We start from the raw sequence: 13,274 nt of genomic DNA on the forward strand, positions 1-13,274 counted from the left end.
GATAGTTTTAAAATTGAAAATTTTAATTTTTTCTTTTTATCGTTTTTTGACTGTATATGTTTTCTACATATATATATATATTTATGTATATGTGTGTGTATAGAATAGGTGTTATGAGAATTTTTTTTTTTTGTTTATTGAAGTTCCTGAGCAGATCTTTTGTTTTAGATTAAAACAGGAAAGCTTTAAAAAAAAAAAATGCTATAATTCCTGTGTTTGTTTAAGCATTGGTTATGTCGTAAATGAGTTCATATATATATATATATATATATATATGTATATATATCACACCTGATAATAGCAGGAAATTAATAAAAAAGAACATTTGTAATTAAATTAGGAAAAAGATATGCCCATGTGTACATCTCTAATTTTTTGAATAATAATTTGTGTAAAATTTTTTTTTTTGTATACGCAGACTTTGAAGGTTGCGTAAAGTGATAACTATTACAGTCATTTTTGTGCTTCATTTTATGTGAAAAATGAGGAACAAAATAGAAAAAAAAAAAAATTATGTTCTCATCTATTCTAAGAGTTACACTAATTTCTCTTCTACTGTTTATAGTGAAGGTATATAAACGAGGATATACATATGTACATATATACATATGTAAATGTATGTACATTTATATACATGTATATATATTTGTATACATTTCTTCCCGTTCTCTATTCTTAGGGAAATAGTTTAGAATTGGGCGTAAAAGAAAAATCTCCTGACATGCAATGTAAAAATGGAAATTCACGAATTTTGACTAAAATAGATATAGGAATACAAAATGATAAAGATTTAGAAAAACATGGAAAAGAAGATCAAAAAACAAAAGAAAAGTTTAAAAAAAAAGGAATTGATGATTTGAAAGTATTTTGCCCAGATTTACCAAATAATAATGAAAGTATATATTTGGATGAATTAAACCCTGAAAAGAGAAAAAGAAAAGGAAGTGAACAGTTGGATGAAGACAGTCTAGAATTATTAGAACAAATGTGGAAAAAAGAATTTCTACAGTGGAGGAAACATTTATATGAAATAAATAAAGAAATATTTTGGGATTTCACAAGAATATGTTTAATAAATAATATATATTTTTCATGGGGCAATGGAGTATGGTTGAAATATAAAAATATATTGAATAAGAAAATTTCAGAAAAAGAATATAAAGATTATGAAGATTATTTAGCTTTAAAAAATAAAAATCCCAGTGATGAAGAATGTAATAAATTTATTTCGTTAAAAAGAAATTCGTTCATAGAGTTTTATAACACACTTAAGGAAGAGAAAACTTTATTTATAGATCAAGTTATAATGGAGTGGATGAAATTTAAAGAACGATTTATCAGTAGAAATATAAAAAGCACAATGACAGAAAAGAAAAAATTAAAAAGGAAATTAAAAAAAAAATTAAAAAAAAAAAAAAAAAAAAAAAAAGCTTCTAAGGTGGATGAGGATGCAGCAACAAATAAAAAGGACAATAGTTGATAAAAAGTTTTACTTGACATGATGAGCAAAAATATATCCTGTGATCTAGTTTAGGAGGTTGAATACTAAGAACATGGGGAACACAAAAAAAAAAAAAAAAAAAAAGAACTATGAAGAGCGGTAAAGTAGTGATATCCAAGTAAGAACATGTTATGATAATGATGTGCCTTCATATATATATACATGTATACCTGTAAAATACGGTAAGGTAACAGCGTCTGTATGTAAAATATATGACTGCCTTATTGCCTTTGTGTACTCCATTAACCGTTAAATAAATAAATAAATAAATAAATATATATATATATATATATATATATAAGGAGGAAAATAAGACGATGGTAAGAGTTAGCATAATATAGAGATAATTGAAAATGAAGGATATATTTTTTATATAATAAAGATGTACAATTTGTACTTTTAATATATATGAAGAGGGGGAATACACGCATGTTATAAGGGTGTATCTTACGTGTAGAATATTGTGTTATGCGTGAAAATTTGATTGACATCATTTATATTTTACTTTGAATAAATTGAGCATGAATTAGCTCCAAATTTTATTTTATTTAGTGTATTTTATTTCTTGTACTTAATTTTTTTCACGTCATTTTTTTTATTTTATTTTTTTCCTTTTATTATGTTTATATATATATATTATGTTTTATAAAATATTTTAAATTCTGTTTTTTTCTTCATGCAGTTTTGCATCGAACATTTTTAAGAATATCTTTTTTTTTTTTTTTCCTTTTTTTTTCTTTTTTTTTCCTATTTTGTAAAAAGAGGCTAAATGATGTTATGTTTGAAGTATATCATTGGTTGAGAATTTCTGAAAACGCATAATTAGTTGTCTATTTTGAATAACCGTTTTACGTATTGGTTTTGTTAATTTTATCTTCATGTTATTTAAAAAAAAAAAAAAAAAATAATTAAAATGGAATTATTTATTAATTTGTAACTCCAAATATATGTTGTTATAACGCAAGAATTGCTTATGAGCACGTTTATGTTTATATTTTATGTTTATATGTTTATATTTATATTTAATTTTTTTTTTTTTTTTTTTTTTTTAATTTTATGTCTCCGGAACTCTTATAAATGTATACATTCTTGTTTTTTCCCTAATGTGGTTGCTCCAAAATATATTCATAGGTATTATTAATAATTGTTCATGTGTATATATATATGTGTGTGAATATGCATTTGTGTATATATGTACATATTCGTAGTATTATACCCATGAGTGCGAATAATTACATATATGCTTAATGCTTACATATTTATTTTTTTAATCTTAAACTTTTGGCAAAAAAATGTTCGTATTTATATTTATCTTTGCTCTTCTCCCATAAGGACATATAATAGCCTTATTTCCTATTACAAAATCCCTTATTGCTGTTACAATACCTATGGAGTAGGAATAAATACCCATGCATATATGTATATATATATATATATATTCACTACTACCTCTTCTTGGTTGAACGTGTTAAATTTCTGCATTCAAAATAGAAAACCGAAATAAATGCATTGGGCCAATAACACACTGATTCAGTTCTGTATAGTGTGTGTGATATGTTTTGTGTTGTGCATGGATTTACATATGTATGCATAGGTAGCTTTGGGACAATTGTATGGGAATCTGAAAAATTATATGCTTTTGTTCACTAACAAGTGATAAAAAGGAAAATTGAGCAAAATCGTTTTAAATGGGTACTATATAAAACATTTGGAAAATTTTTTTACTTTTTTTTAAATGTCAATTTTTAGAAGTATTTTAAAAAATATTTAAAAATGCTAAAATATGAGGAAGAGGAAGAAACAAAATTACGGAAAAATAATAAAACCTAAGCAAAGAAAAAAAAAAATAAAAAGGGGGAAGAATCTGAAGAATACACGAAAAAGTCTTTTTTTCCCAATATGCAGGAAATGAAAATTTAAAAAAAAAAAAAAAGTAAAATAAGGAAAAGGGAAAAATACAAAATGGGTAAAGCACTGAGAGAAAGGTGGAGAGTGAACATCAAAATGGGCATAACAAATGAGCATAACAAATGAACTTAACAAATGAACATATCAAATAAACATATCAAATGAACATATCAAATGAACATATCAAATGAACATCAAAATGAACATATCAAATGAGCATATCAAATGAGCATATCAAATGAAACATATCAAATGAAACATATCAAATGAACATCAAAATGCGAATTTTAAAAAATGGGAAAAATTCGTTTTCTGTGTGTTTTCCCTTATTTCCCCCCCCAGTTTTCATCGTTATAACATACATGCCATCATACACTTGATTAAAAAGTGAAAAAGAAAACCATTCATATAAAGGGGGGGGGCTATGCTTGCAGGATCTATGATAAAAACAGGAATACCTTCATATATATATAAGTATATATACATGTGTATATGTACGAGAATATATATATATATATATATATATATGTCTATGTGGTTCACCTTCCCTCCAAGTATTAAATGTTACTTTTGCTAAACCCGAGTGATAGGCAATTACAAGTTATAAGTATTGTACGCATACTATTGTGCATAAATATGCTTGTACGTACTCCTTCTCCCCCTTCCTGAGTTGAGGGTCCGTTGCACCCCTTTCAAGCATGTAGAATAACCACTCTTCAAGCGAGTAATTCCAATAGTTTTTCTGTCTAGGTATTATTTACAGGAGTCTGATTTAAAGGCTCCGTCGTAGGCTCTGTTGAACTCTTCGTTGAACACTCCGTCGAACCCTCATTTGAACTCTCCGTTTTGTCAATCATCTCTCCTTCGTAAAATATAATGTCTCTTTCGTTTAAGTATTCCTCATTTTCGTCTAAACCTTCAAAATAAGAATTATTATCTTGATAGAAAAGACTAGTATGATGTGTTGGATTTTCAATCTGTACCGGTTGTAATAATGATAAATTAACATCCATATGATTTATCTCTTCTTCACTAAAATTTTTCGCGTCTATTCTTGATTCCATTGCTTGTTCATAGTAACCCTCATTTTGGGTGCCAGTGTATGCTCTTTTAAGGGATTTCAATAAAACATCAACAGTGCATTTATTAAAAATGGACTTAATAAACATATTAATGTAAGTTTCAGCAATAGTATAGAATCTATCAATTACTCGAAAAGTACTTCTAAATAGAAACGTTACATTATCAAAGAAAGCATACCATCTCATTAAAGTAAAAATGAAAAATGTAACTGATAAACTGTGTACAACACCGAAAATTACCTGACCGTTAATACTATGAACACTTAATTTTTCTTTCGGTTGATTTATTATTAAACCCTTTGTTTGTTTTTTCAATTCATCTGGAAGATGATTGGGGAAGAACAGAACATTTCGATACAGTGTATTACCAGCCATATATATGGACAAGTAGATAAAGAACTGGGTAAATTTTCCATCCTTAAGCCTACTCTCATAATATGCATTCCAGAAAGTACTACTAGCCTCTTTCATTTCATCTTTAACTTTCATATAGAACGCGGCTATAACTATGGGTACAAACTTCCTGTCAATGAACTGAGACATCTTCTTGAAGGAGTGGTAATTAGCACTAGTTACAGCCTGATATTCACATAAGACGCTTAAATTATTTAAATTAAATACAGCGAATATATCTGAAGCTAATTTATACATATTAGCTAGAATAAACGTTTTTCCATATTTTAACTGTATGACTGGTTTCTTTATATATAAAGGGAATAACACATTTATAATACTGTCAAACATGCTACCATAATATACATATGCAAAACGCATTTGTGGTTCTTCATGTACTGACATACCCATCATCTTTGCCTTTCCATAAGATTTATCAAGTTCATTTATATGACTACTTATCTGTACAACAAACATCATCTGGAATATTGAAAACATGGTTTTTTCAAAAAAACGCGATGCCATAGACTTATGTATTTCTTCCTCTCTCTCTTCAATGCTTAACTTTGAGTAATCATTCCGAACGTTGAAGAAGAATATGTTATTCATGCCCTGCAAAAAAAAAAAAAAAAAAAAAAAAGGGGGTAAAAGTATGTACACCGCGCACGGATTACAAAGTAACATGTGCAGAAAAAAGTGTATGTATGTGCATATATATATATATATATATATATATATTTATAATGAAAACATAAACAATCCAATTTACACATGCAGGAACATTCATGCACGTATCTTACTATGTCATCGTTTCTCCTGTGAGAGAAGTAGCTGTACTGGATCTTCTTAAAGAGCAAGCGCACAGTTTGCATGAAAGAGGTAGAGGAAAAAGTGGACTTGTTCATTTTGTAAATGGCAAATAACTCTTCTGCTACTTCTTTTAAAAGAGATTTATTTATTTTATATCCATATATGATTCCAAATTTATAATAGTTCATCGGATTACCATGAATGTTATGTAAAAAGTAACGTGCTCGTTCTCTTTTCATATTAATTTTTGGAGTAGCTCCAAAAAATTTTCTTAAAAGCATGATATCACCTGCAAAATACATATCATTATAATATTTTGTATAGAGCTCATAGCAATCTCTCATTAACATAATTTTGTTATTTATATTGTAAGGACCAAATTTTTTAAATAAAGTTTTTACATGTCTTTGATTAAAATTTTTTATATATGCTTCTTCAATTAGTTTCTTCATATGTTCTGTCCACATACTATATTTTGGAGCAATAAACTCTCTTTTTTTTTTTTTTTCTGGGATATCAAACCTTGAATCTTGAACTTCATAGTTTATTAGTGTAAACCCAGTTAAGTGATTAACAAACCAATCTTTAAACTTCCCTTCAATTGTCATGGTTATACCGAATGGATGTTGATCCTTAAGTGGAGTTTCATTTAGATAATAAAAGAAGTCCAACTGTAATATTGAATTTACGTGCACTATGAACTTTATGCATTTCTTGACCTTTTCTACGAAGTCTTTGCTGATTAGCTGTTCCAGTTCTGCAAAGGTGGTGAGGGGGGAAGGAAAAAAAGGAAAAAGGGGAAAAAAAAAATTTATTTGCAATAATCGCTACGATAAATTGTGCGGTTCGTGGAGGGGGAAGCACTAGTTCGGAAGCACTCTCTGTACTCCCCAAATAACTTTGCTATAATTTCGTAGCTACGTTATGACTACACCGCGACCGCCTAGCGGCTATTTCGTCATTTACAAATGTATTTCGTTTATTTTGTTTATTTCGTTTATTTCGTTTATTTCGTTTATTTCGTTTATTTCGTTTATTTTGTTTATTTCGTATATTTCGTTTATTTCGTTTATTTCGTTTATTTCGTTTATTTCGTTTATTTCGTTTTGCTCCATTTTGTTATATTTTACTTCACTTATTTTGATTTACTTATTTTTGTTCATTTATTTTAAGTCATTTTTTTTCGTCTCGTTCCTTTTCATTTCGTTAAGTGCGCCTTACCCTCCAAAAAATACACGGATTCGTTTTTCCTTATATAATTCGTGTAGTACTTCTTAAAATATGAGGGAAACCAGTGGTTTGTTACCATCGTTTTTTTATCCTTGTCTTCGTTTTTCAAATTCAAGTACATGGCATACGCTATGCTGCGGTCGGGAATGTCTGTACATGTATAAGGGCAGAAGGTAAGGGGGGGAGGGGGCTTATGTGGACATGTGTTCAGATCATGTGTACACACGTACACACAGATAATACACCCCATGAGGTCAGTACAAAAAAATACTCATATGCACAAATACCACTACTACAATTGCAGAATGGTGAACTGTTATGCGACCATTATAATATGTTCAAAGAGTAACTTAAAAATTTAAGTGTGCAATAACGGATTTAAAAAGGGGAAAAGACGGGAATATACTAACGAGAGCCAAATTTGCGGCTCCATTTTTTTTTTTTTTTTTTTTTTTTCTAGATACCTTTGTAGGATGTTATTCTGAATAAGAACAAAAAGGTAAACCAATTCAAGTCGTGCATGAGAAAGTTACTGTAATCCTCATAAATATTTAGATATCGGATGAGGGAACTAACAACATTTACTTTTAATATTTTCGTTGTATATGCATTGAACTTTTGCAGCATTGACATACCTCCTGGTACTTGACCTGACAAAGTTAAAATGGGAAGTACATTGTGAGGGGAAGGGAGAAATGGGAGCACAAGAATGTAGTGTACATGTAATATGAATAATCAGAGGAAATGTAGTAACATGAAGAAGCGGAAGAAGAGCGATTAAGAGGACGCTCGAAAAAGAAAATGGAAACTACATTTTTATCTATTTTTGAAGGGTTATTACTGTTAATATAAAAAAGGGTTCCTATACAAATATTATATTCTGACAAATCGTGCGTTTTACGACGGAATGATGATTTAATTTCAAAGGATAGAAATCTCTCTTTTTTGTTTCTGATATGGTACATACTAATGCCTGTAGGTTTTAGAAAACAATAGTAAATTTTGAAATATGTAACTCTGTCTCAATGATGATATTACATATGTGAAAGTAGTTTGCAGTTGTCCTTATGAAACTTCGTCGTTCATTACTCATCGTTTGCTTCTCATTTTTTTTAGAGAGTAATAATAATCTTATTTGTCATTTGTATTACAATTTTGGAGATTGTCATAAAGGTCCTTCAATTGCTTGTCATCTTCGTAGGCAAGTTGTATCGCTGCAAAGAGGAAACAAGTGGAAAATAAAAATTGTAATATAAAAAGTGGAAAATTATAAGTGGAAAATAAAAAGTGGAAAATAAAAAGTGGAAAATAAAAAGTGGAAAATAAAAAGTGGAAAATAAAAAGTGGAAAATTAAAAGTGGAAAATAAAAAGTGGAAAATAAAAAGTGGAAAATTAAAAGTGGAAAATGTATGTGTGCATATTTGTTAAGTCATTCGTATGGTCATTTTGCAGCTTCTACGCTTTTCTGTTTTGCCGCTTTTCCGTTTTGTCGTCTTATCCCCCTTACCGTTGTAATACCCTGGGAGGTAGAGAGAACTAACGTATGCGCTAATGTCCCCACCTAACAATAACAGATAACGGGAAAATGAATTGGCAGTAAAAAGATGAAATATGCTGCTTTTGGTATGTAAAAAGAAACAGAAAAACGGGTGTATTTGTTAAATGATGCAATTGGCATGTTAACTAACGAAGCTGTTATGATAAATTGATGTAGTTTGCTTCTATTAAAAGCAACGCATGAACGAATAATTACTTAGAATGCCAACTAGATTTAAAAGGTGCACATAAAAAACTTGGTCCCCACTAAATTCGTTGTAATACTTTACAAAATGGTAATAATTTATATAAACGTCAAATGGGTTGGTGCTTATCTGATCAGAAAATTTAGTTTGTTCAAACTGGTAGTTATATTTATCATAAAATTGTATATTCATCTCATTTTGGTCTTTAAATTTTGGTCCTTCATATATATTACATGTTATATGATTTTCTTTACACATAAATTGAAAAAATTTTTCCCTCAAATGGTCTACTTCTAGTAGTATTTGTATATTTAAATTTAATTTAGATGCATTTATATATAACTCCATTTGATATTTATTAAAGTTATGAATTAAAAATTCTAGTATTGAACATTCTTCAGATGTTGACATAATATTATCATTTAAATATTGTTTTCTTCTTTTTATATAACTTCCATATGTATTCTCATTATCGCAATTTAAGTCTAACACTTTAAACCTGTCCGATTCATTAAAACGTAGGATACTTAGCCAGCTATGAAACCTTAAATTACCTTGATCGAAATATTGGTTGTAATTCTTGAGGGCTAGTTTCAAAATCATAAAGTGCCCCAACGCTGCACAGAAAAAAAAAAAAAAGAGGATGAAAATTGGGAGAAATGAATAGAAGATGTTCATTGATATCACTGATGGAGGCTCACACATGGACGCGTAACAGATGATTGTAAAAACGAGAGATGGGCAGGAAAAGGAAAGAGAAGAAAAGATAGAACGAAATAGCGATGAAAAAATGAAGAAAGAGCGATGAAAAAATGAAGAAAGAGCGACGAAAAAATGACAAAAAAAACGACAAAAGAGTAACAAAGCAAAGCTACAGCTGAGTGGTTGATGCAAGAGTGGATGGTTACCCATGTAATGAGACCCGATTATGTTAAACACTCCAATGTTGTAGCGATTTGCCAGATTGTCTAAGTTTTCCATAAACTGTATATTCGGTTGATATGTGAAGAGTAGATCTTCTTGGTTAATTTTGTCCATATTTGCATCAATAGGCATATATAAAGAAATTTTCTCTTTAATATCTTTGCTTATATTTTCTATGTTTTCTTTATTTTCTATACTTTCCTTATTTTCTATACTTTCCTTATTCTCTATACTTTCCTTATTTTCTATACTTTCCTTATTTTCAAGTATTAGTCTCTTCACAAAATATGTATTCGTTTCCTTACCCTCATCACCCTTGTTATTCAGATCAGTTCTCTCCTTAGTAAAGAGGTTATTTAGTTCTAGTAAAGCTTCTTTATAATTATAATTTTTTTTGTAAGATTTCATAGGTAATTGCATAAATTTTATAATTTTTAAAGTCCTTACAGTTAAAACCTTTTTTTTGATTAAATCTGATATGTTAACTTTATAATTTATAGACACCTGTATCTTTAAAACATTTTCATATTTTATTATGTCCTCCGGTCCCGCATTAGGTGTAGGTACAAGATAAGTCTGTTCATCCCCATTTTCAGTAATAAATTTTTTAACTTGAAATTTTGACAAATCGAAATATTGTTCGATCTCATGGTTTACTATAGGAATTTTCAATGTATCCTGATTTAACGTTTGCAATAACAGGTTTTCTAATAGTCCTAATTTGTCATATAACTCTTCATTGTTTATTATTTTTTTTAATTCATTGATGTTATCATTTTTGTAGGAGCAATGTATATTTCTAGCTAAGATTGTTAGTATATAAATTATGATTGGTTGAATAAACCAAATTTTCATTGTACAGAAATCCCTATTTACTTTATACATACATTAATAAAAAATTATTCTTTTATACCTCAAAAGGTGCGGTAGTCATGTGCGCCCTTGCTGATAAAAAGGTAAGGTTATACATATGTGTGTATACACTTACATATTTATATATATATATATTTATTTAAATCTATATGTAAATAGAGATTTACAAAAAGTACGAAGGTAAGTTAAAAACGGTAGGTACATAGCGATTCGCTGTTAATCCATATGACAACATGGGAAAAAATGGGGGAAAACGGAATAATACAAACGCATAAAAATATGTGTGTACGTGAGTATAAGCTTTTATGTTTGGGTATACCTCTGCACTCGAGTTAGTGCGTTTTTAAGGCGTTCCTTTGATTAAGAAGTCTTTTTATTAAGCCTTAAGTTTTCCTATTTGCGTCTTCTTCCTTTTTACTTTTTACCTCTTTCTTATTATTCCTTGCTTCTTACTTTTTACGTTTTACCTCTTTCTTTTTACTCCTTACTTCTTCCTTTTTCCTTTTTCCTTCTTGCGTCTTCTTTTTTTCTTTTTACTTTTACATGAATGTTTGTGGAAACACAATATTTATGGTTATGAGCTGCTGATGAAAAGGATTTTATTTTTTTGAGAAAATTTACAATTTGAAATATACAATTTTGGCTGTAATTCATTTTTTTTTTCTTTTTTTTTACCTCATTTAGCATATATTCCTTTATTTTTTTATCTTTATATATTTTATTATGATTACACTTTGTCTTCTTTTATTTTTCTTTGTATTTTCTTTAATTTTAATTTTAATTTTTTTTTTTTTTTTTTTTAGTAGTATATCGCAATAGGATATAAAATTGCTTTTGGTTCATTAGAACTACTCTGTAATTCGTTTATGACACACTGAAGAAAACGAACAAAAAGCAAAAAATGCACCATTAAAAGAACAGAAAAGTAAAAAATATGCAACATTTTAAAAAAAAAAAAAAAAAAGAGAGGCATATGATTTTAGATTAAAACCTTTAATTAATAAAAAAAAAAAAAAAAAAAAAAATATTATACTTCGTATGTATTTTACTATTTTGTTGTATATATATATTTATATATATATGCATGTTATATGTATATATTTGCATACATAAAAGATGTTTCTAAGGAATGAAATATGCACAGCTATATGATTACCCATTTTATATTTATCGATGGTAAATAAATAGTGCACTTTTTATGTATTTTAATTTTTCTTTTGAATAAGATTAAAAAGCGTGCATATAATGATACGTAATTACTATGTTTTTATTTTTTGACACATTTTGTATGTCCAAAAGATTAATGAAAATATAATTGCACATTTTTTTTTTGCAGCAAAATTTTTTATAAAACTTATTTTTGCATAAAGGGAAGTATGTATATATATATATATATATATGCATATATATATATGCATATTCTTTTTTGAAAAAGGAAACAAATACTTAAATACTACCACTTTGGAAAATCATCATTTTTACATAAATTAGGCGAAGCGTTAAAATTTGTGTTATGCATACATAACAGAATGACAGAAACTAACGTACCAACTAAGTATACATAGATATATATATATATACAAAATACACAATATGGTGGTAAAAAATATATAACAATACTTCTTCTGAAGTACATTAAAGTTTCGTAAAAATGTAAACAAACAGACAAGCAGATAAACGATAAAACAAACGGACGCACATATTCATGTGTCTGCTTTTGTATCCTTTTTGAAGTTAATTATTAGTTTAGATTGAAGTTACGACTTTTTTTATTTTTACCTTTTTAAACTTGGAAAAATACTACCTTTCTTCCATTTGCGCAATGTTGATTTTTATTTTTACAAAAAAGGAAAAAGGGAAAAGTTAGTAAGCGTTTACATAGTGATGTTATCCTTTGTTACTTGAAGTCTTCTAGGACGAGTGTTGTCCTGTGTCTATATGTGGTGTGTAGCAGTGTATTTTTTTTTTTTTTTTTTTTTTTGTAATTCTGTCATTTTGAGCTGAGCAACTGCGTTATTATTCGTCTAATTTTTCCTTTTACATTTTTTAATTCTTAAAATATTAAGTCATAAAAAAAAAAAAGGAATTATTTTGAAAATAAAGTGAAAATTTTTGAAGCAGTGAGGAGAATAAGTTTATGAAGCTTTGTTACGCTTGTTACGTATATATATGTAGAAATATATGTTTATATATTTATGTACACCCATGTGTGTTGTATGCGTTTTCAGTTACGTGGTGTTACTTGTATATTTTATATCTAAATTGTAAATAATAAAGATATTATTCAGTTGTTTGAAGTAGTTTATTTTTTTGTAAAATTTTTATGGGATTTCTCTCCATTTTCAATACATGCAGTGTCATTTCTTTTTCTTTTTCTGTCCATATAAGTTAAATATGTGAAGCATAAGAAAAAAAAAAAAAATAATAAAGGGCTGGATGCGTTTTACCTTTGCGAGTTGCGTTTATCTGCCTATTAAAAGGAAATTTACACATACATGTACATTCGTACATACATACATACATACGTATATATTTATGCATATATATATATATATATATATATATTTTTTTTTTTTTTTTTTTTTTTTTTTGGAGTATTGTATTATCCATTGTGGTCAACAAAAATGAAAACTTCTTACATGTTACCCTAACATTTCAAAGCTAATATTTTAGCTAGAAAAAAAAAAAAAAAAAAAAAAAAAAAAAAGTATGTAATAAATAATATATAAATATAAGAATGATAATTCAAATAAAGAACGATGGCATTTTCTAAGCATGTCGCAGACTCTATATTCTAGACAAATGTACAA

The 13,274-nt window shown here is 27.9% G+C and overlaps 2 protein-coding genes across 2 annotated transcripts; one reads left to right on the forward strand and one right to left on the reverse strand.

Annotated features, from left to right (window-relative positions):
* Positions 1 to 513: 513 nt before the first annotated feature.
* Positions 514 to 1,480, forward strand: PmUG01_07047600 (Plasmodium exported protein, unknown function; the record flags this gene model as incomplete). Its single annotated transcript, XM_029004234.1, has 2 exons — positions 514 to 570; positions 680 to 1,480. The coding sequence occupies 2 exons, from the start codon at positions 514 to 516 to the stop codon at positions 1,478 to 1,480; spliced, it is 858 nt and encodes a 285-aa protein (XP_028860943.1).
* Positions 1,481 to 4,155: 2,675 nt separating this feature from the next.
* On the reverse strand, positions 4,156 to 10,446 carry PmUG01_07047700 (cytoadherence linked asexual protein, putative; the record flags this gene model as incomplete). The annotated part of the gene is made up of 9 exons (XM_029004235.1): positions 4,156 to 5,496; positions 5,685 to 6,451; positions 6,916 to 7,074; positions 7,389 to 7,574; positions 7,766 to 7,897; positions 8,076 to 8,138; positions 8,433 to 8,486; positions 8,679 to 9,284; positions 9,576 to 10,446. The coding sequence occupies 9 exons, from the start codon at positions 10,444 to 10,446 to the stop codon at positions 4,156 to 4,158; spliced, it is 4,179 nt and encodes a 1,392-aa protein (XP_028860944.1).
* Positions 10,447 to 13,274: the final 2,828 nt, after the last annotated feature.

Source organism: Plasmodium malariae (genome assembly GCF_900090045.1).
Source record: "Plasmodium malariae genome assembly, chromosome: 7".
Lineage (NCBI taxonomy): Eukaryota > Apicomplexa > Aconoidasida > Haemosporida > Plasmodiidae > Plasmodium > Plasmodium malariae.